A 23,829-nucleotide genomic window follows, 5' to 3' on the forward strand; every position below is an offset into this window, starting at 1 on the left:
GAGAGGTACATTTCCAACTCTGTGCCAGATCTTCTTAGAAATACAATCTCATTATTCGAACATCAAAAAACTTTCACACTGGTCGTGTTACACTCATTCATACAGTTGTATCACTCATCCTATTACGATTTTATCAAATTCAATCGAAAATAATTCAGATTTACTGGCTTTTATAGAAGAAAATAACAAGTATTATACAATCTACACTGATGGCAGTAAAGGCAATGATTTTGTGAGAAGTGCGGTATATGATTCCCAAAAAGATGTTGCTCAAAGCTTTGCTCTCGATAAAAAGTGCTCCATATTTACAGCAGAGGCATATGCAGTGTTTGCCGCTTTAAAATCTATAATTTCTATAAATAATTGTAAATATTTTCTAATTTTGACAGACTCTTTGAGTCTTTTAAATAGCCTTAAGCATTCTTATATTAATAATTTTAAAACTAATTATATTATTTGTTTAATTAAAGATACTGTCTTGCGGTTGCATAAAAAAGATATAACTGTTGCCTTTATGTGGGTACCCTCACATAAAGGTATTACTGGTAACGAAAAAGCAGACAAAGCTGCATATGAAGGGATTAACACTCTTAATGTCAGAAATGTGGTACAGGTTCCTATGACTGATTATTATTATTATATCAATAACTCGATAAAAAATTTATGGACAACATTATGGGAAGAAGATCAAAAATTGAAAGGAAAATGGTATGGTAGTATACAGGAAAATTTACATATAAGACCCTGGTATGATGAGTTGAATACTAGCTGTATCGTGAGTCGTGAGTTCGTTACCACAATCAACAGATTGCGCTTTGGGCATAACACTGCACCCGCGCACCTCGCTAAACTTAATATTATAGGTAACAATATTTGCTCTTTCTGTAATAATAACGAGATCGCAGATATCAACCATATCTTTTTTAAATGCCAAAACCAAATATTCATTTTTAATAGACTAATATTGGCAAGTGAAATAATGGAAATTAGTGATCCCTCCCGCCGCCAGTTGTGTGATTTGCTCAAAAACAAAAAGTGTATGTGAAAACAAAGAGTGCATTATATAAATACATCAAAAATACCGTGGGGAAGATTTAAGAAAACAAGTGAAACGATAGAATAACATGTGAATTAGTGACCGTAAATAAGACTTGGCTTAAAGGTCTCGTTACCCGGCCATAAAATTATTAAAAAAAAACAAAAAAAAAACTCTGTATACTAATTCCAAAGACGTCAATGTAAACTTCAAAAGTTCAAACTGTTTGTCTTATTACTAATGTCTTACGTCTATTCGTGAATATCTTCGTCCCACCTTTGTTCTATTTCGTTCTCGTGTTTTTAATTTTATTTTATCACAACGAAAGCCAAACATTTTCAGCCGACGTTAAGGCGTAGGCAAGGAAGCATCGAGCGTGATGTGAGGGCTCAATACGAGCGTGCTTCCATGTCTGATACACAGGCGAGGGGCCAGCAGGCCATGTTAGATTCCAGACGTCCGTTCTTCTACCCAGACAGCAGTAGTGATACAGAGGAGTATAGAAGAGACAGCGAAGAGCGTCGCAAACGATTATCTAGACGCAACATTTCCAACGTACGTAGACCAAATATGATGTCGAAAACTCAGTCTCCTAATGCACCTATACCATCCACTTCCAGTCAAGAACCGAAGATAGACAAGAAGAATCCCATGGGTGAAGACAGAATAACTTTAGTTGTTGATAATACTAGATTTGTTGTTGATCCTGCTCAATTCACTGCACATCCAAATACAATGCTTGGGAGAATGTTCAGTTCAGGTATGACCAAACACTCTTAATATTGTTTAATTTAATGTGAAATATTATCGCAGTAATGTAGGTGAACTAAATTAGAGTTATCCTCTGTAAGAGAGCAAGTAATTTAACAGTAATAAAAGTACAATTTCTAATCTCCATTGTTATCAAATTATTTAATAACTTTGTAACAGTTCTATTGTGGCTTATATGTCTCTAACAAATTAATGGTAAAAGATAAAAATTGATGGTTAAGTGAATATGCCTTAAGACCTTGTCAACATAGTTGATTTTCCATTTCCTGACTAAATACGCAATTTAAATGACTTATCATATCTGTATAATATTAATTGAGAAAGGTTCAAAAAGATTGAGATTTCTTTCTGAGAGATTTCTTCAAGTGTCTTCAACAAAAAAATCATAATAATTTCCAAACTATTCAAGTGTATAGCATAATAAGAAAAAAAAAGGTTTTAGAAATAGTATTTTCTTGTATATACATTAATTTATTTACTTATAATAATGCTATATATATGTGTGTAATTAAATATAGTTCAGTTGTGGGTAACTATTATTCTTAAGCAATGCACAGAAAATTTCTAAAATCAAGGAGTTAATATTAAAAGAATAACACTTACAAATAAAAAGACATACTAGAAATATAGTAGATATACCTACAGAAATAACAGGCTACTAATTTTTTATAAGTATTTACTAAATTTTAGGCATAGACTTCACACATACCAATGAGCGTGGAGAGTATGAAGTGGCTGAGGGCATCTCGGCCACAGTGTTCAGAGCAATTTTAGAGTACTATAGAGGTGGCACTATTCGCTGCCCTCCAACGGTCTCTGTGCAAGAGCTAAGGGAGGCTTGTGATTATCTCCTGGTGCCTTTTGATGCTAATACTGTGAGATGTCAGGTGAGTGTGTATTTCGAATTGCAAGCATATATGCATAGTGTTAACCTGAACTGTGATAAGGCTTGTTATGTAGCCCTATACCATGGAATCTGCATTTCAGTTGTATGGAGTCAGCAATTGTTACCTAGTGGAACCTCATTTATTTTCTGTGCATTCAAATTCCTAACAGCGGATTATTTTTAATATTAATTGTAATTTTAATTAATTAATTTAGACTTTTGGCTTTTTTTAAACCTTTGGCTGTGGACTTCGTAATTGGCTGAATAACTTGAATAATTTTGTTTTATAGATTATAAAATTAAGTTACTTATAATGAATTTTTAGAATCTCAGAGGCCTTCTTCATGAGCTATCAAATGAAGGAGCGCGTCGTCAATTTGAGACATTCCTGGAGCGTCTTATTCTACCACTGATGGTGGAATCGGCTCAGCGTGGTGACAGAGAGTGCCATGTAGTAGTGCTATTGGATGATGACTCCGTGGAATGGGATGAGGAGTATCCTCCCCAAATGGGAGATGAGTACAGTCAGACAGTACTTTCTACCCCACTGTATCGATTCTTTAAGTATATTGAAAATAGGTGAGAATGTTTAATTGTTTATGACCCCTTTGTTAATAGTTATTATCTATTCTAATATTATAAATCTTAAGAGTTTGTTTGTTTAAAACTACTGAATCGTTATTATATACAGTTTTCACCAATGAATTAAGTGTAGGTTGAAGCAATATCTAATCTAGAACTTATTGAACTGTGATGTCTTGAAAACAGTTATTGACATTTTAATCAAAAATTTCTTAATAAAGGTATGCTTTGGCCGTAATGGATTGTGTTCATAGTTTATGTGCAAATTAAATAAACTGAAATACTAGTATATTACATTACTGATTACTTTTAATAAATAAGACAAATAGAAATTGAGTAAGAACTAAACAATGACGGAAAAGGACTATTATTTTAGTTATTTATTGGAAAAAAAAATTCAATGAAATGGTAACGGTATGTAATGTATGTGATGTGCGCGTTAAAAGAAACAAAATATTCATCTATTAAGATTTTCACGTTAAATGTACCACACTAGATGTATATCCTTATGAGCTGTGTACACACAGAAATGCAATCTTATTACTTTCGCTTATAAGACCACATGTTTAACAGTTAATCCCGCGCATCAAGCGCATTGGATTCAATAATTTTGCATAAATTTTCATTTATTATCAACAGGTGGCGTGGTTTTACATTTTGGATAAAAATGTTTATTTCTCATTTCGGTAGGGCAGGCAGTCTTTAATTATATTGAGTGAGCACCACTTGTTTAGTGCATAATAAATATTATTAATAATAATAATAAATATAATAATTGTAATTTCACCAACCAGGGAAAACCATATTGAACTTTAGTGAGTAGGTAATCAATTCATGAATATCTAACCTCACCTATCTGGCTGGATCTTTTCTTTATCTTCTCAGAGTTTTACAACATTTCAATTTAATTTCTGACTGTGAAATGTATCACAATATAGTAAGTAGATACGTTTTTTTTTCTTAAATTTCTAATAAAATAAAAGACTTCGTCAATATTTCTGAATAGAATTTATATATTTTACACTTTGATTATGTGCACTGTACTGTTGTATTTAACTCGTAATTATATTTATTTAAATCTTTCCAGAGACGTCGCAAAACAAGTAATGAAAGAGCGCGGTCTTAAGAAAATCCGTTTAGGCGTCGAAGGCTACCCTACATACAAGGAGAAAGTCCGCAAGAGGCCCGGAGGCCGCGCTGAAGTGATATACAACTATGTGCAGCGGCCATTTATTCACATGTCCTGGGAGAAGGAGGAAGCTAAAAGCCGACATGTGGACTTCCAATGTTTTAAATCGAAATCCGTCACTAATTTGGCTGAAGCCACCGCCGATCCCGTCATCGGTGAGACACTGCACGTCCAAAGCGATTATTATCGTTATTAAATAATAATGAAAATAATTTATTTAGTCATGTCATTAAATTTTCCAGAACTGGAGCCGGTAAGGGCCCGTGAAGAGGCGGATGCACCAGAGAACCCCGAAGAGCAGCCGGAGGAGCAGTGACTATCAGTCCCGAAGGCCGTACAACTCGTGATGGCCATGTTTTGTTGGTTTATATAATCCTACGACCGTATTAATGGTCGTATTGATTGTCTAGATTGATACCATTCTGTGAGGAGGTCTTTGATCATTTCGCAGAAAGTAATGCGGAAATGTTTTGGTTTCAATTTGGTTTTGAAACCGCTTAACACCAAGATGTTTATCTTCAATTTGTATGCGAAGAAGAAATGTTTACAACAAATATTATGTAATAGTTAAAATATGGTTACATTATATAGCAAGGGGGAATATATGGGAATTACTAGTCTAATAACAGCGAGTTAATGTATGATATATCTATAAAAAATTTAAGCACCTCAACCGATGGGTTTTGATGTTTTTATTCGATTGTTGAAATTATTCAAACTCAATTGGATAATTCATGGAAAAGGAATGTATAAATCGTCCAAGTTATATTAAACTTTCCACACTATACTGTATAAATCTCACCACCTTAACTGTTCACCTATTTAACTAGATATGCTAAACGCAATGTTGTATTTTATGCGCAAAAAATTGTCAATTTTAAAACAAATTGTCGCGTTTTTTGCCGATTTGCTAAACTTTTATAAAGGTTCTTTTTTAATAAATTGGTAATAAAATTGTTGTTTTATTTATTAATAGGGAAGGTTATGTAAAATGCACAAATATGCTCGGACAAATGTAGGCACGGTCCGTGAGAATTAAATAGAAATCGGTTGACTGTAAAATCGGTTTACTGACGATAGTTAACGTGACAACGTCATAGGAAAATACTGATGGAGTGGTTGCTTTCAAAAGAAAATTTTAATTTTATTTGTTTGATAGATATTTTGTATGGATATAGAGAAGTAGGAAATCACAATTGAATTGATCAAGTTACATTTGTTTTTACGCATAAATACAACCGATTGTGTCTCTTTTTCGCTCGTTCCGCGCTCTCGCTTGCACTTGAAGACTTAAATGGAACGCCGCATGAGTCGTGTATTTTCGTGTGTGCAGCCGGCTCCATCGAATTATAAGACGGTGTCAGGCCAAAAAATAGGATCATAATTATTTAAATTAATTACAATAGCAAATAACTAGTTTTATAAACTGTTGGTATGCAATATCAATCTCGCCGACAGATGGCGCTGTGTAGACCTACATTGTAGTAACACGCACGATAAATTTCCAGAAATCTACGAAAAGCAAAGAATTACAAAACTAAAAACTTTAGTATTTTTTTTCTCCGCACTGTTAGGGTTACCTGGAAAAGGCCGCCCGTTACTTATGACTCACTACATATATATTTCCGACACACAAATAAACAGTATTTACAATATTCTTTGCCTACCTTGAACTAATAAAAAAAAATCAATGGCGCTACAACCTTTTTAGGTCTTGGCCTCAGATTTCTATATCTGTTTCATGATCATTTGTTAAACTAATAGGCAAGTAGGTGATCAGTCTTCTGTACCTGACGCACGTCGTCGAGTGTTTGGGTCTAAGGTAAGCTGGTTTTCTCACGATGTTTTCCTTCACCGTTCTAGCTAATGTTAAATGCGCACATAGAAAGAAAATCTATTGGTGCACAGCCGGGGATCGCACGCTGAAACCACTAGGCCAACATTGACATAATAATAACCTTATTATTCTTTTAGTTTTTTTTTTATAAAACTTGTTTTTATATGTAATGTAACGAAATTTTAATAAATAAAACATCGCTAAATGCTATTTGTACGTGTTTATTAAGAAAAGTATCAAATTTGTTAAATAAAATCTGGGCTAACGTAAATTCCAATATCGTAGCTCAGTCTGCTTCCCCTCTCGCTTTTGATTCGTAAGTTCACAAATGGGTAGCCAATTCCACCCGCCGTAATGTTGACTGATGCCTTACTGTGGTCGTTGTCCAATGCTTGTATACCCTGGAGATAATTTTTGCTCTTATATTAACATACAAAGTCGGTCATTAGATAACCAATGTTGTCGAAAATATTATCAGTGGAACCGTCGAAATGTTTCCGTGTCCTGAGCAAAGGGGGTCTTTATATATGTATAGAAATATATAGTTTAATTCTGGTTCTTATATAACATGTAACAGATAGTATTGTCTTTTCTTAACATAGCTTTTACACATTAAGAAAACACTTTTTAAACGTATTGAAGCTATATATTATTATGCACGCTGTGAAGCACACGAAACGTCGGATTTTTTTTAATTATGTAAATAATTATAAGTTTATAATAATAAAACAGCTTCAATCCGTTTATAAAGTGTCTTCTTAATGTAACAGATAATAAACTTTATTACTTTGCCGTTCCGTTTTACGCAGTCGCCTTTGCATAATCATGTTACACATGTAATACTGTGAGATATAATTGAGCACGTAGATAAATGTTAAAAACTCACCCGTATAGGTTTATTTGTAGGCGAGGAATAAAAGAAACTCTTGACCCTCTTGAAGAATGGCATGGCATTGTATTCGAAGTCTTCATGGTGGGCAAGAACTACTCTATCAGCTACATTTCCGACCACCAAATGCGTGCAACTCACTAAACACACTCCCGACACGATTAAAACAAATAACCCTAACAACCTCATCATAAATAACAATGAAAAATAATGGATCAATGTTCCTTCCAACGCGTAATATTTGCTTCTAGTGATTTAAGGTCACGTTATCAAGAGGGCAAGATGTGACAATAATTTATGTGGTTTTGTATACTTGTGAGTCATTATGCATTTCTATGAGGTGATGTAATGCTTGCCACGGTTTTAATATTGATTTGCTAGAACCTTGACTTAGAATAAAGGTTGCAACATCATTATATGTGTAAGGTACGTAGCGTTATAAACCGCAAAGAAGTTCAAATATTAAAGTATGCGTAGCAAAAAGGTTTCTATATTGTTACAGGCTAGGGGATCGGATAGAAAATGCCGTAGATCTCTTCAAGGGTTTATTTCTTAAATAAATCAATAAGGAATTTATAAACACAAATTACTCCCAGAAATGCACTAATTATACACACAAAATACGGTTACTAATTACTTTGATTACGCACACTTCACACAGTACTTTATCACTTGTCTTCATTTTATTCTTGATATCGCATTCGAAACTGAACTAACTGGTCGCGTTTCCGCTCGCTTATATATCGCTCTGGGAAAATTCTTGAATAATATTCGAGAACCCTCTAGGCGGGATTGCTACTGAATAGCGATTACACAATTCTAGAACGTCCGTACTCTTTGTCTCTTTCACACATTGCTCCGTCCTTGTCGTACGTCGTCCTAGAGTGCTCAGTCTAGCTTCGAGAAGGTTCCGATCTTCCCTGTCTCTTGCGTATCATTCCGTCCTTATCCCATACCAAGAAAATTCTGTCTAGAATATTCCTTCCTGAAAGGGGTTTAACTGGTCTTGAAAACGGGTTTCCTGATAACTCTACCACTCGACTACCCATATTATGAAACTGCCTGAAACATGTTTCAGCCTTTAGAAAACTAGGGTACGTGGGTGAAACACTGAAAATGTTTAGAATTGGAACATTGCTAATGAAAACTTTTTTTGAATTTCAATTTTAGAACTGTAACCTAACCTAACCTAATTAAGTATATTGCATTCGTTTGTCATTTGTTCTTGTAAATTGGCGGTGAATCTAAAACTCTTGTTACACGTGAAAGTAAACCTAACGCGAGAAAATTTTCGGTCAATTATTTATTATGACTTTCGTTGTGGGCTTACTCAACAACAAAGTTGTGATAGGCATTTTTTTATGAAGCCGGACCCACAATACAATCAGCTCAGTGGGTGTTTCCTTTCTAGGATCGGCCAACTAAGGTAAAGAAAGGAAGAAGTCAAGGAAAAAAGATGATTGCTACAGAAGATGGATGACAGTTACTACAGACTGGTATGTCAATCGCTGTTTGCTGTTCTTCTCTGTTAGTTTTCTCAGTGGTTCTATCGAATGCGACGATGTGTAGAGAGGAACGGAGATTACTTCGAAAAACAATAAAAGTATTGGCAACTTTCTTCATTTAGTCATTTTTAATTTTTTAAACATTTTAGTGTTACCTGGGTAACATTATGCAAATTATAATTTTCTAATATGTGATTGAGAAACATTGCAGTCAACCCGTCTTAGTTCCAATATTCTCTTTGTTTTTAAGATGTTAAGTGATACCGACGCCCATAGACACTTACTACTACAGGGCTCGCAAGTGCGTTGCCGGCCTTTAAAGAATTGGTACGGTCTATTCTTGAAGGACTCTAAGTCACATACATCGGTGGGCAGCTGCTTCTAGAAAGTGGTAGTGCGCGGCAAAAACTACCTTAAAAAAACTCAGTGGAACGAAGGATGTCGAAGAGATACGGGTGGAGTTTCGTATTGTTGAGGGCACAACTTAAACATAAAAGGGATTGCAAACAATTGGAACGGTTTATGAGGAGATTTACTAAAAAAATGATAAAAATTCGAAAACACAAAATGATGGTCACTCCAGTTGATGACTAAAATATATACTAACACACATATTAGAATTATCCTCAACCTCTTCTTAGAATTGTAACATATTGAGTAAAAAAAGGTATGTGTTGCGAAATATTCTTTAAATTATAATTTGTGATAAACAAAAATATTTATACATAATAATGACGACTGAATCGTTGTGTTTAAGAACCTTCGCCGAAAAACAAGCTTTCCAATAAAAAATCATATCTGATCACCGTAAATTTATTTAGAATATTGTAAGGCTCTTAATTAAAATTTATAAACAATTACCAAATCAAGGGCGTAGACTGAGAATTGGAAACAAACTAATACTCATAGCAGCGTATTAAAATTAAGCGGTTAGAAATTGTTTATCATACCACAGACTACATAACAGGTATTAAAAAGAAAACATTGCAAGTGTAAGGGAATATTTATTTTAATATAATATACTTATGGACTAGACTCGCACTTAACAACCAATGTTCGTCAATTTAATTATTGAACTACATTAAAAAAAATACGAATTGGAAAAGACACGTGGTTTGCATGAAACTTGCTCGATGGATACCTATTTTAAAGAAAGAAACAACTAAAGGTAGGCAAAGCAAAAATTCTAAAGAGGATAGGTGTCATCACTGACTCCGTGTTGTCAAGGAGATTTATTATTATTAAGTATGTATCTACGATTAAGACGTAGAAAATTAACTTTTCGGTTGCATTAGATTTCAATAAAATGGTAAAATTAAATAGATGGAAATCAGTATTTTCAGATATTATCGACCATCAGCACGTATTAAGAAATGAAATATGACTACAAATCAGAATTTAAGAAATCGTAATAATCTTTCTCCAACGCCTTCAAAGCGCCCTCCGTGGCAAGCAATGCGTTCTGCTTCTTTAGATTGTCTATGAGAGCCATTTGTTTGTCAATGCGGGTAGTCAGGCATTTCACTTTCGCTTCCAAACGGCAGATTGCATTCTGATGCGACGCAGAGAGGTTGCGTGTCGCGTCACGAAATTCCTAAAGATTAGAACTTATTGTAAATAGATGTTTTCATGATAAATTATGGCTTTTAAAGTTATTTAATTTTATTGTAGGTTAGTTTTGTTATAGTATCTTAATAATGCTAATTAGAATAAAGTCCATATACTCTCATTGCCAGAGGGCTCGCGAGTGCCGGCCTTTTAAGCATTGGTACGCTCTTTTCTTAAAGGACCCTAAGTCCGGATATACTTCAGTGGGCAGCTCGTTCCACATAGTGGCAGTGCGTTTCTTATTCTGCCTCGACGTCCGAACAACTCCTCTGAACATTCTCCATGATAAAAGCGGTAGAGGATGCAGAGTGACTCCACATCTCTAGGCATAGCCAAGGGAAGCAAGCCACTCGGAAAGGTCGGCAACGATTCGAACCAGTCTTCATTCCTTGTCTTTTGGAGAAAGGATGTAAAAAAGTAACGAAGTCATAGCTTTTTGACTAAAAAACCGACTGTAAATGTAAATTAAGAGAGAAACGTTTATAAATGCACAAAATTAACCTAAAGGAGGATAAATTTTCTAAATTAGATTAAAAAAATGATATTCTGACACCATAGACACGTAATTCTTACCTTTTCAGCCATTTTGGAGGCTTCGAGTTGTTGTTTGAGGGTAGCAATCGTTTCTTCGTGAGCAGCACAACGCGCTTCGACATTCGCGTTCTTATATCGCAAGCTTTTAGCTTCGTTCGTCAGTTTGTCCGCTAGACTTCGCTGTTCCCTGTATAGGCGGTCCTTTTCCTGAAATTGCCAGAGAAACAATGCCTACGAAAATAATATAATAACATCCTCAATTGTGGGTGAGAGATTTTTTTTTTGTCTGTGTGATGATGATACGTTTTGATGGTATATTGATATGACTGGGGAAGCACCCACCAAAGATAGCACTTTTTTAAGTATATATCTTAAGCTCTTGGCCTGTTCAAACCCATATTTCCACTCCAGGTGGACATCCAGGTCCACATCAACTGATACACAATAATGAAGAAAAAGGGTTAAGAAATGTGTGTTAAATAGAATATGTAATGGATAAAAAGAAATAAACGGTACTCCAACCTTTTTAGGTCTTGACCTCAGATTTATGATTCATGATTATTTGACAATCTGATAGGCGATCAGCCTCCTGCGCCTGACACACGCCGTCGACTTTTTGGGTCTAAGGCAAGCCGGTTTCCTCACGATGTTTTCCTTCACCGTTCGAATGAATGTTAAATGCGCACATACAAAGAAAGTCCATTAGTGCACAGCCGAGGATCAAACCTACGAGATCAGGGATGAAGAACTGAAGTCGCACTGCAGCCACTAGGCCAACTCTACCCGCGTATGTAATTTGATAACTTACATTAATTCTATTATTGGAGGCAGCATACTTTGCTTTGAGGTCAGCATTTTCCGATCTCAAATTATTTGCCTTATTCACCAAAGTCAGTCTTTCACTCTCCAATCCAGCCAATTGGGTCATGTGGCTCTCACATTGTTTACCCTGAGAAAAATTTTGAATTTATTTTTATAAATAGTAAAAACTCTATAACGACACTCGAGGGTCTGTGCACAATTTGACGTTACAAAGAGTTGTCGAAAAGTTTATTGCAGACTAGCGTTAGTAATTACATTAAAAATCTTATTTGAACGCTATTGCGTATAGTCTATTGTCCGTCTTTTCACGTGGTCGCTCAGCTGGTGACTTACTCGTTTATCTTACACATAGATAGGCAGAGACGATTGAGTCAACGAGGGAGGTGCTGGCGGCAAAGTTGGGCATAGCAAAAGCCTTCGATCGGGCTGTGGTACAAAGAGCTTGTTTCGAAACTTCCTGTACGAAATTATGCAACTGGATTTCCAGGTTTCTAGGTGACCGGAGCATCTAGGTCGTCACTGCCGGAGCATGCCCCGACCTTAATCTGGAGAACGCTGCGGATACATTGCTGTGTCCTATCCCGACCTTATTTCTCTGCATATTAACGATATGTTTCAACTTTGCAACTGGAGATACTCTTTACACTGGGTTTATTTCTTGGGTAGTTGTCTGAAGTTAAAACTGTGCTACCTGGAGTATCGGACTGGGGTCTTCTATCAGACTAAAAAAACACCATTCATCGCGGAAACTCCTCTTTGAAGACATTCTCTTTAAAGCCTCAGACTAAGAAACTTGCTATGCTCAGCAAGGCGAGAAGCGACAATACCACAGAAGCTCCCCAGTACCACCTCCCTCCACTTGAAGATATTCAATGAAATCGTCCATAAAAAAAAAACTACCAGTCACTTTCTAAGCAGCTTGATCCCTTGGCATTCAGTAGAGATATGGGATGTCAGTATATTCTACCGCATTCACGAGGAAAGTACCCAGAGAGTTTTATCATCAGACGTCGAGGCAGAATATGAAATTCCACCAGTATTACCTCAACAACCATTGTTCCACAACTGAGCTTGTCTTAAAGCAATTTTTGACACGCACCACCACTATGTGCAATCAGCTGTCCATTGAAGTATTTCTGAACCAATTCCTTTTTAGGGTCCTTCAAAAATAGAGTACAGAGGTTTTCACAGAAATAAGATGGACTCTTATCAATTGAAATTTACAGTGTTTCGTATTAGAATTGTAAGCTGATGAAGATGAATATGCTTTATAAGCAATATAGTTGAATGTGCGCTTATGAAACATTAGAAAAGCGTGCAAACACTTAGCAATGGAGGACCATTTTTGATGGAAAATCTTACCATTTTATCTATATTTGCTTGCAGTTTGTCAATTTGTTCTTGCATCAATTTCAATTTGGCTGATAGAAACTTGCAAACATTTTCAATATTCACACCACCTTATATTATAAAAGAGATTACTTTTTATTAAAATGCAGACTAGTTTCATAATACTGTGTTTAGTTTTAATTGGCAATAAAATCAAAGTGTTTAAATCTGATGTCTGTTAATTAATTATTCAATGTGAACCTTATTAATAGATAGGGCCAAATTAACTCTATGAAGTATATTTTTAAACTACATATAGTATGAATGGAAGTCTGGCAACAAAATAACATACCCTTTAAAAATGACTGTGGCAAAACATTATCCTTAACATTAACTGAGACGAAAGCATACAAAAATTCCAAATCATTATTCTTCTTAGTACTTAAATTGCACCATTCACAAACATTTGTTACACATTTTTTTATTCCTATATCTGTATTATCAACATTTCCAGTATCAATCTTTTTACTGTTGATTTTTTTGGGTGTCCCATTTTCTATAGTTTTTGTTGTTCCACACATCTTGTCTGATGTTTTAATGCTTGGTGTATCACGATAGTGTCTTTTGCTATGGTGGTTTATAGGACTGGATAAGGGACCTGCAAATTCTGAAAATATGTCCTGTCTTTGCTGTGGACCAGAGAATAGTTCAATTTTAAAATAGTTACAACCCAAGGTATATTATGTTCAAGTAATAAAATTGAATCTAAACTGATATAGTAATAATCTGAATAAGTTTAGTATTAAGGTTTATAGAGAAATGTTATTTTGTCATGACTTTTATTACAAAATTTGTAGTTAATAGTTAGGTATTTTGTTAAAATTATATAAGTATAATATTAAAGTTTTATATTTATAAAACTAATTTTAACTACAATGAATATTAAATGATAACAGGAATTGACGTGTTGTATATGATATAGTAAGTCGTCAGTATTTCAAACGTTGGTTTAATTATTAGTTTTTAAATAGACAATGTTTGTAATCTTACCATAACTTGTTCGATTTCTTTCATTAGCATTTCTGTTTTTTTTTCCAGTTGCTTATTAAGTTTTTTGAATTCATTTTCTCTGGCCAATAAGTCATCAGAATCCAGCATTTCACTTTTTAGATTTAACACTTAGTAAAGTTATTACGGATAATACTGCTTATCGCTATGCTACAATAAATACTTTGTTTCGTTTCTACTTATCTTACGAAAAGATCGGTCTTTGTCAAGTCAGTTGTTAATATTTTACATCTTTAATAGCTGGCTTAACAACATCGTTGCCATGGTCACGCTACCTGTTTAGTCATATGAATAACTGAACAAATTTTCAACAAGTAGATACAAACGCCATCCTTTTTTACTGAAACTCTTTAAAAATTAAAAAAAAATAGAAAGAAGAGCTAATGATAAATTAAAGCAACATTTTTAATAAGTTATAGGTTTAAAACATATATATAATTTGGTCTTGTTTTGTTGTTGATTATAAAGGTTGAACGCCATCTAGTAGCGAATGTAGAAATAGTAAATAGTAGAAAGGCCAACGTCAAAAACAGCTGTCTAAGGACCAATCAAAACCAATGTTATGTTTGTCAATAAGCATGGCTCATTCGATGACATTTCCTTGGACTTTCCATATGATTTCAAACAAAACATTTGAGCCCTTGATGCGATTTAATCGTTATTAGGGTGATTCAAAAAAAATAAAAAAAAATAACATGTATTGTTTAAAATGTATTAAGAGGTACAAATGCAAGGTAAAATAGTAATTTCCACAAAGTGTCAGAAAGAGAGGGCTAATGTGCAACGGAGATAGATGAAAAGTTTATTTCATTTGTGAGATTTTCAATCGATTTACCAATCAGAACGAACTTACCACAGCTGACATTTTTTAGTTCATGGTTGAGGCGAGCGTTGATCGGTCGCTCGCTTATTTTGAAACGGTTTATAATACCTTGAATTAAGATTTGGACTGCGTTTACGCGTCCCGACATTTTGTTAACTGTGCATAATGTATTTGAAGAGAATAAGACACGACTTTCGGAGTGTTATATTATAGCGTAGGTGTTCCGTGTGGGGTTAGATGTTATAGCTTGCTTCAAAAAAGGTGAGTCTTTGTTTTATTTCACAGTAACGCAGGAGGCATTACAACATATGCCTAGATTTCCCTACCACGTATCATTCGTTTTTCCGTGTTGTTCTGTTAGTTGATTTCCGTGGAAAGTTAATTTAGCGTATAATCTGACCGATTCTGAATTCTATACCTAAGTAAGTTTTGTCGTATTTATTTATAAGTTTTAATAGAAAATCAGCTGGTCTGGACAGGTTTTTTTATAACTTGGCAGGTATCCCTAACGGCACTAACAGGTAAAACAGCTGTTTTATTTTATTAGCACACTGACGTTTAGCACCCTTATTTCTTTCAAGTTAAGAGTGAACTATTGTTATGTATATACCTTGGCTGGCTTAAGTTGTAAATAGGGACGGCGTGTGTCGATAGTGTCTTTTAATCCGGTTTTTGAAATGGATGATTTACATTGTAATGACCATTTACCTCGTGTTTTGCAGATGAAAAAAAAACAATGCACAGTTAACACATGGTGATTTTATGCAGCTTTTAATATATAAGTTGAAAATGTTTTTTTCCACACAATATTAAGAGACTAAACACACTGAGTCTTTTAAATACTATATATAAAAGTATACCATAGCACTCATGCTTTAGAAAAAAAAACAAATACTTAACAGTATGTAGAGTAGGTCACTACTAAAATACAAACTTGAATTTGATCCTATCTAAATGATTACAAGAATGTTATCACAAGTCCATCTACATTGTATTGATCTAGTGACCTATTTATCCTGTCAAAACCATTATTTATTCAATATAATATAAGCCTATACCTAATATGCACCGCAAAAAAAAATACATAAACATACTACTATACATACATATATATATATATATATATATAAGTATATATACTATGCACATAAGCAAAGTAAAAGAGTTTAATTTATAATAATAACAACATTAGAACAAAGACTAGAGTAACTATTACAGGTTTATAAAGTTATAAATATACAAAATTCGAATGGCCATGAATCTCATGTATATTATTTATTCTCTTATATTTACAAATTCATTCATATTTTTTTTTGTTTTAAAGTGGTTATATTGTAGTGTTAATAATATGCAATATTGTGATAAAAAAGTCCATGTACCATAGCTGTTGGTTAAAATACTTTAATAATATGTATTACCGTCTCATAATCTCTATAAACTTTGTGATTAACTATTGCATTTTTGCCAAATTATTTCAGTATTTAAAGACAGCCGGTGCCATTCTATCACATCTCAGACACACTGTGATGATGTGTTGTAGTTTTCCTTTTACATATAGGGCTAGAAACTACTACAACTTTAAGTAATGATTCAGGCCTTGGCCTAGTATTGTTTGCTTCCTATTTCGTCAGAAGGATGTATTTAACATTAATTTATTAATTGTTTAACGCTCATGCGAATATAACACGCAATGGAAATATATAGAATATCGTTTTTTACTGCAGTGTCTCAGTCAGTGCAGAGGACAATCTCTGGCACTCCATTGTTGCCATATTTTAGTAGCCAGATATCATCATCATCTTTTGTAGTCTCTATTATCTATAATTGTGATTAAAAAGTAAAAACTTTTTTGAAATGATTGTCCGTTCACGATCATTGAGGTGTACATATGTGTTATTAAAAAAATAGGAACTTTTGATAAAGAAAATTTTCATGGACTGTCAAAATGTTTATCTGTAAATAATTTTAAATAGATAAATCATAATAAACTTTATTTGCCTATGCTGCTGGTGTTGGCTATCTTTGTGAGAGGCTAGTGCCTGTAATAGGTCTGTAGAAGTCCTGTGGTAACAGGTCACTAGACTTCCATCCCGGAGAAAAAATATACAAAGAGATTACATACTATGACTAAACTAAAGTAAATTTAAAGCATGAGTATGAAATAAATTAGTTTAAAGTCTCTTTCATATGTAGTAAATCTTATATATATCTAGCTGACCCGGCAAACGTCGTTTTGGCATGTATATTATTTATAGAAAAAAAAAATTTAGTTCCACAAAAATAACTATCTACTATAATAAAAATATAGGTTTTGATTGTAGTGGGGTGACAATAAGGGTTGTATGTATTTTTGTATATTGTATCATAAAAAGAAAAAAACAAAAAAATTTTGTCTAAAAAATTAAATTTGAGGTGGACAGTTCATATCACTTAGGGATTTGGAATATAGATAGTAGCCCATTCTCAGCCTTACTGAATATGCATAAAAAAATTCATAAGCATCGGTCGAGCCGTTTCGGAGGAGTATGGGAACGAACATTGTGACAGGAGAATTTTATATATAGTAGAGAGGTTGGTTAAACTCTATAATTATCTATTAGTTTATCATAGTACATAGACCTAACCTGGAACATACTATTGATATCAAAACAGTTTATATTTAACAAATTTTTATCAAATGTCTAATTTCAATGGGTGAACTGACAATGACCTATAATTAGATCTAGAACATGGGTCACAAGGTTTTTGGTCTGGTCTCAGGGTTATCGTTGAAATTGAAATATTTAAAAAGCCGTCAGCGATAAGTGATGAATCATGAGCGGTGTCGTGAGACAGGGATGGTTAAATGGCGAAATTAGGCCAAGAATTACAAGGCAATTAATAGAAATTATCTACATTTTGGATATTGGTAAGCGAGTGTCGGCCTAGTGGCTTCAGTGTCTTGGGTAGAATGCCTGGCGAACCCCGAGGTCATCTTAGGGGCTTGTGAAGGGCTGAGGTGTTTTTAGTGGGTGGGGTCTCTCTTCCCCTCTGAATAGCAGCGGGATTTGAGTGTAGACCCAGCCCCACAGTCTCCGCGTCAAGCTCGATATACTTGGCGCGGGCCTGCACATTTTCACCTCATTAAAAAAAAAAAAAAGTGTCTTCAGTGTGCGACACTCATCCCTGAGGTTGTAGTTATGATCCCCGGCTGTGCATCAATGTACTTTCTTTCGACGTACATTTAACATTCGCTAAATGGTGAAAGAAAACATCGTCTAAGGCAAGCCGACTTGACTCGAAAGTTGACGGCGTGTGTCAAGCACAGCAGCACTAATTTGCCTATTATTGACAATCTGTGGCCCAGCCCAGAAAAGTTGTAGGGCCACTGATTTTTTTTTGGACATTGGCATATGGAATAATGCCTAGGGCATGTTGCAGGTCCATTTGGGGATCATCATCATTTGCGATTAGTAAAATAAGCCATCTTTTTTGTGTAAATTAACGTACTAAAGCTGTACATAAAGTAATTGCCATTGTCATATATCGTGGTATTTACTGCCTACAACGCGGAGATTTCTGAAGCTATATATATTTCTGTCGTGAGAAATGTATAATGCACCTACAATTTTTTTGTTATATATTTAACTAAATAACATCGTGTTCCTAGTTTTTGAATAATACTACAACGCGATTTCCTACCGCGCAATAGAGGGGTATACTATATGTCTGATCAGCAATCCAGTTATCGCAAAGTGGGCAATACAATCGATGTTGAATTATTAATCGTCCTGTTCCAATTTTAGCCCGTGTCGTGGCCCTTTGAAGAGTTCTGTGACCTCATGCACTGTTCTTTGTAACTGGCCTTCATTGATTGGTCTATACATTGTGCTGCAAATGATGGAAGCATATATATAAGCGTATACACCTGTCGTAGTTAGCGCCAGTTCAACATTAGAATCTAGACATTTTATCTGGTGTACATGCATGCCAAATGGGAAAGAGATTTTGTGCCTTTTGCGAAAGAGATTTTTTTGCATTTCTCTCTCTCTATGTTAGAGAGACATTGCGTCTCGATGCGTATTCTGCAAAGTGTACTATGGAGAGTGTTCGGAAGAGTTGTTTGGGTTGATCACTCCTGCCTCGTTTCAACACCGTTCAAAATTTCATCAGCATTACCTTGATTGCTGGATTCACTCCGCTTCACAAGATATTTCCTTTTGCGCAATAGCCGTTTGAATCGAGGGATATTCCCTGGGAGTTACGACTTCCAATTGTTTGAGAGTATACTCCTCCTTCAAAGGGCGGCACCCACTAAAATATGTGACCATAGGCTGCGATAGACCTTTTTGTCATACACAAAAGATAGAGTGCACTAAATATTTATATAAAATTCATTTAAATCGAAAATTGAACATACAGGAAGCTATAATATTATGCAAAATTCAAACAAAGAAACGACACACTGCGTACTAATGTCCCTGACATTAAAGGATTATTAAAATATGTGTTTATTTATTAAATGTTGTGCTATAATATCAGAAATTATGTTAATATAAACTGTAGATTAAAAGTGACCATGTTTTTTAAGGGGTTGCCCGGAAATTGTGTGTAAAAATAATGTTATTTTCGTCTTGCAATCAGAATGTAATAATACATATTATTTTAACGAACGACTTGCACCTGATATACCTAAATGTATAAAACCCAAAGACCACTGCCTTGGTGCCTGAAACGACATTAAATTTCTTAATAAATACATAAAACAAAACGAAAACATTATTAACAGCAAAAGGAACCGTTTTTAGAACTTATACATAACATTACATCTTCAATGAATGGAGCAAAGCAAACACCTCCCAGGTTGGCCAAAAAATTCTTTTTAAGGGTACCCTCACATTAACAAATATGTGTTGGATACTACTTTATTTTAATTTTATTTATTTTAGCTCTCAAACATCACACATCTTACAAGGAGTATCAGATACTACATCAGATGATACATGTGTATGTCGTAGCCAACTAGCTTAATTAGTCTCTTTATTAAACAGCCCCGTTCAACTAGCTGCCTGAATGATATTCAGCCATTTGATCAAACAGCTAGGTAAATGACTTGGATCGATGACGTCACATTACAAGCTAATCATTTCTATTTAGTTCCACTTTCTGCCACCTACACAAAACTGTCAGCGTCGGCCAACAACGGCGTTGTTGATTCCAAAGTTTTATGAATTTTTTTATGGAAGATTGTAGTGATACTAATATATACCAAAGTCAAAGTTAAAAATCATTTATTCAATAAAAAAGAAATATACATTACAGTTAGATTAAATGCTTCTAATTTTACATTTACTGCCAGTTCTCAAATCAAGAGCGCAGAACGGAAGAGAAGAACTGGCAATGAACTCTCCGCCACTATTTTTAATCGCCAAGTTTTTTGTTTTACTCAACGTTTGTAAGGAGCTAAATTATAGTCAAAAATTAATAACATCACCGCATACACGAATTCCCGTTCACGAGTTCACGTACGAATTTTAACAACAAATGTAATGTAACAAATGCTATGGCTGGAAATCTTTCAGGCCGCTAGTAAACGCCTAAACGATGCTGTTAAGTAAAAAGGCTAGCCTAGATTAAACGGCTAATTAAGCTAGTTGACTGTGACATATATATGTGTTATATTAAAGATATACACGTGTGAATGACATGATAACTTTAAAAGGCGCAGCCCTAACCAGATTCACGCAACAATCGAGGGGACTCTGTTGGGCTGTTTGTTGCTATATATTGTTATAAAGTTCTGGTTAAAGTTATTTATGGAATTGGTTGAATAATTACAATTACCGATAAAGGGACATCTCTAGTTAACCCTTCGAAAGGTCTACAACCTCGGGGTTTTTAAACCATACGCTTAATGCGTAGTTGTTTTGTGTGTCTCGTAAATACAGGGCCCGTTGACTTTTGCTAAGTGACGTTTTTCGTGGGATGGGTTTGGCTTTCAATGGCGATGACGACATTTTATCACGGTCTATTTTTCATAATTTATGTTGAACACAGACGTAATTTTTTTTCTTAACATTGACGAGTAATTAAATCTTAACAACGTTTATATAACCACTTATAGATACATAGTAGTTTTTATTTAATAACGATGAACTCCGGCAGTAGTATGATTATTTTGAAGAAATTGGGATAAATGAAATGTTGTGGGAAGTTTTCCTTATAATTTTCCTTTCAACAACTAAATTGCTCAAAGTTACTTAAGAATTCTAAGCAACAGTCGCACGTAAACGTTTATATACCTACCGAAGTAATATATGTATATATGCCTACATATATCTTTATATATATAACTTATAATGGAAGTATGCCACTGAACTCCTCTTAAACGGCTGGACCGATTTGAGTGATTTTTTTTTGTATGCGTTTGGGTGGTGCCCTGAATTGTTTAGATATACAAATAGGCCCAGCACGTGGCACTACAGTCGGTATCTAGGTTATTTATCCAACCAGCCAATAAAAATCTGGTATATATATAAATCTTCTGTGCATGTGTTCATAATTAAACTCCTAAACAGCCAGATTGATTTTTTTTGTATGCGTTTGGGTTGTGCCCTGGATGGTTGAGATCGACAAATAGGCCCAGCACGTGGCACTACAGTCGGTATCTATATCGGTTATTTATCCAACCAGCCAATAGAAATCTGGTATATATATAAATCTTCTGTGCATGTGTTCATAATTAAACTCCTAAACAGCCAGATTGATTTTTTTTGTATGCGTTTGGGTTGTGCCCTGGATGGTTGAGATCGACAAATAGGCCCAGCACGTGGCACTACAGTCGGTATCTATATCGGTTATTTATCCAACCAGCCAATAGAAATCTGGTATATATATAAATCTTCTGTGCATGTGTTCATAATTGAACTCCTAAACAGCCAGATTGATTTTTTTTGTATGCGTTTGGGTTGTGCCCTGGATGGTTGAGATCGACAAATAGGCCCAGCACGTGGCACTACAGTCGGTATCTATATCGGTTATTTATTCAACCAGCCAATAGAAATCTGGTATATATATAAATCTTCTGTGCATGTGTTCATAATTAAACTCCTAAACAGCCAGATTGATTTTTTTTGTATGCGTTTGGGTTGTGCCCTGGATGGTTGAGATCGACAAATAGGCCCAGCACGTGGCACTACAGTCGGTATCTATATCGGTTATTTATTCAACCAGCCAATAGAAATCTGGTATATATATAAATCTTCTGTGCATGTGTTCATAATTAAACTCCTAAACAGCCAGATTGATTTTTTTTGTATGCGTTTGGGTTGTGCCCTGGATGGTTGAGATCGACAAATAGGCCCAGCACGTGGCACTACAGTCGGTATCTATATCGGTTATTTATCCAACCAGCCAATAGAAATCTGGTATATATATAAATCTTCTGTGCATGTGTTCATAATTAAACTCCTAAACAGCCAGATTGATTTTTTTTGTATGCGTTTGGGTTGTGCCCTGGATGGTTGAGATCGACAAATAGGCCCAGCACGTGGCACTACAGTCGGTATCTATATCGGTTATTTATCCAACCAGCCAATAGAAATCTGGTATATATATAAATCTTCTGTGCATGTGTTCATAATTAAACTCCTAAACAGCCAGATTGATTTTTTTTGTATGCGTTTGGGTTGTGCCCTGGATGGTTGAGATCGACAAATAAGCCCAGCAGGTGGCACTACAGTCGGTATCTAGGTTATTTATCCAACCAGACAATTAAAAGCTGGTATATATATAAATCTTCTGTGCATGTGTTCATAATTAAACTCCTAAACAGCCAGATTGATTTTGATGAAATTTTTTGTGTTCGAGAGCAGTCGATAATGATTTACATTATTAGATTTTTTTGTATGTAGGACATTTGTACAGGATAACGTCTGTCAAATTCACTTTATATATATATATATATACTAGTACACAAAACGACGACTTAAACATAATCGAATTAAAACAGAGAGCGTAAATTTCTAATAAAAATAATATTTTATTTTCATCCTTTAAGGGTTGGTTTTTGCAAATGTTTTTTTTTTAATTATCCCTCTTTTAAAGCCCACTTAAGTGCTACTTAAGTTGGGTGTAGACTCGTTAAATACGCGTTTTCTTGGTCCCCTAAGGTAAAAGGGTGAGAATAAAGATGAAATAATGTTTCCGATGTTGTCTAGAAATCCTGTATTCGCTCGAATTTTTAAAATTAGATTTGGCATCGCAGTCAGGCCGGCAACGCACTTGCGAGCCTTCTGGGATTGCGAGTGGCCTTGGGCAGCGGTTTCACTTAACGTCAGATGAGCCTCCTGCACGTTTGTCCTTTTCCCATTAAATCGCAATTTAAATAAATCAATAAGTTTCTAGATCGGGATACGAACAGACAAAAAAAACATTTTAATATACAATTTAAGTTTATATTGGTTTAGCAAACGTTTCGTAAGACAATTAATTGTTATTGTCCATTATTTAGTTGTCACTGTATGCATTAGCTATACACTTGACAATAATAATTACTAATTACAACATATTCTATTGTCTATTATTGACTTTGTTATTTACATTTGAAAATGGCTCACAATAAAAAGAAGCAATAAACAATAGAATAACACACTCTACAATCTATCGATAAAATACATCACTACGTTTTTACTTGCAATGCGATGAGGTCTGTAACCTCGTGGTGTTTTTTAATCGTTCTCTTTTTAACTGTACAATAAGTGCATGCAGTTTACTGTTACTGTATTGGTTTAATGTATTAATTTCAGCGCCATCTATATTGGTATCATTTATATATAAATATAAATAGTTTTAACTTAAAAAGTTATTAGTACTTCTTGGTGGTAGTTTAATGTTGCCACCTTTTTATTTATTTATTATAAATCTTACAGCTAACACATATCCATATTATAAAACAAAACACAAGATAATA

At 34.6% G+C, this 23,829-nt stretch overlaps 4 protein-coding genes across 5 annotated transcripts in view; 2 read left to right on the forward strand and 2 right to left on the reverse strand.

Annotated features, from left to right (window-relative positions):
- The first annotated feature begins 1,249 nt into the window (after positions 1 to 1,249).
- Positions 1,250 to 5,412, forward strand: LOC123717369 (BTB/POZ domain-containing protein 10). The gene is made up of 5 exons (XM_045673321.1): positions 1,250 to 1,796; positions 2,498 to 2,694; positions 3,019 to 3,272; positions 4,363 to 4,619; positions 4,707 to 5,412. The coding sequence occupies exons 1-5, from the start codon at positions 1,445 to 1,447 to the stop codon at positions 4,778 to 4,780; spliced, it is 1,134 nt and encodes a 377-aa protein (XP_045529277.1). The 5' UTR covers positions 1,250 to 1,444; the 3' UTR covers positions 4,781 to 5,412.
- Positions 5,413 to 6,506: 1,094 nt separating this feature from the next.
- LOC123717199 lies at positions 6,507 to 7,461 on the reverse strand. The gene is made up of 2 exons (XM_045673083.1): positions 7,188 to 7,461; positions 6,507 to 6,702 (listed from the first exon to the last, which is right to left on the reverse strand). Exons 1-2 carry the CDS (start codon positions 7,380 to 7,382, stop codon positions 6,547 to 6,549), a joined length of 351 nt encoding a protein of 116 aa, XP_045529039.1. The 5' UTR covers positions 7,383 to 7,461; the 3' UTR covers positions 6,507 to 6,546.
- Positions 7,462 to 9,686: 2,225 nt separating this feature from the next.
- Positions 9,687 to 14,519, reverse strand: LOC123717539. Its single transcript, XM_045673585.1, has 6 exons — positions 14,039 to 14,519; positions 13,341 to 13,677; positions 13,022 to 13,119; positions 11,646 to 11,786; positions 10,877 to 11,044; positions 9,687 to 10,289 (listed from the first exon to the last, which is right to left on the reverse strand). The coding sequence occupies exons 1-6, from the start codon at positions 14,144 to 14,146 to the stop codon at positions 10,080 to 10,082; spliced, it is 1,062 nt and encodes a 353-aa protein (XP_045529541.1). The 5' UTR covers positions 14,147 to 14,519; the 3' UTR covers positions 9,687 to 10,079.
- Positions 14,520 to 14,921: 402 nt separating this feature from the next.
- LOC123717147 (protein FAM214A) overlaps positions 14,922 to 23,829 on the forward strand; it is a 28,675-nt gene continuing 19,767 nt past the window's right edge. For both annotated transcript variants that reach the window (XM_045672994.1, XM_045672996.1), the window contains exon 1: positions 14,922 to 15,140. The gene's annotated coding sequence lies outside the window, so the exon portion shown is untranslated. The remainder of the gene's footprint in view (positions 15,141 to 23,829) is intronic.

The sequence above is a fragment of the Pieris brassicae genome, chromosome 12 (assembly GCF_905147105.1).
Source record: "Pieris brassicae chromosome 12, ilPieBrab1.1, whole genome shotgun sequence".
Lineage (NCBI taxonomy): Eukaryota > Metazoa > Arthropoda > Insecta > Lepidoptera > Pieridae > Pieris > Pieris brassicae.

Excerpts from the sequence above, each read along its gene's own strand:
- LOC123717199 (XM_045673083.1), bottom strand. The coding sequence starts at position 7,382 with ATGATGAGGTTGTTAGGGTTATTTGTTTTAATCGTGTCGGGAGTGTGT. Across the intron at positions 6,703-7,187 it reads CTACAAATAAACCTATACGG|GGTATACAAGCATTGGACAA; the intron begins GTGAGTTTTTAA and ends AATTATCTCCAG.
- LOC123717539 (XM_045673585.1), bottom strand. The coding sequence starts at position 14,146 with ATGCTGGATTCTGATGACTTATTGGCCAGAGAAAATGAATTCAAAAAA. Across the intron at positions 13,678-14,038 it reads AAGAAATCGAACAAGTTATG|CAAAGACAGGACATATTTTC; the intron begins GTAAGATTACAA and ends TCTGGTCCACAG. Across the intron at positions 11,045-11,645 it reads CCTCCAATAATAGAATTAAT|GAAAAGGACCGCCTATACAG; the intron begins GTAAGTTATCAA and ends TGGCAATTTCAG.
- LOC123717369 (XM_045673321.1), top strand. The coding sequence starts at position 1,445 with ATGTCTGATACACAGGCGAGGGGCCAGCAGGCCATGTTAGATTCCAGA. Across the intron at positions 1,797-2,497 it reads TGGGAGAATGTTCAGTTCAG|GCATAGACTTCACACATACC; the intron begins GTATGACCAAAC and ends ACTAAATTTTAG. Across the intron at positions 4,620-4,706 it reads CACCGCCGATCCCGTCATCG|AACTGGAGCCGGTAAGGGCC; the intron begins GTGAGACACTGC and ends TAAATTTTCCAG.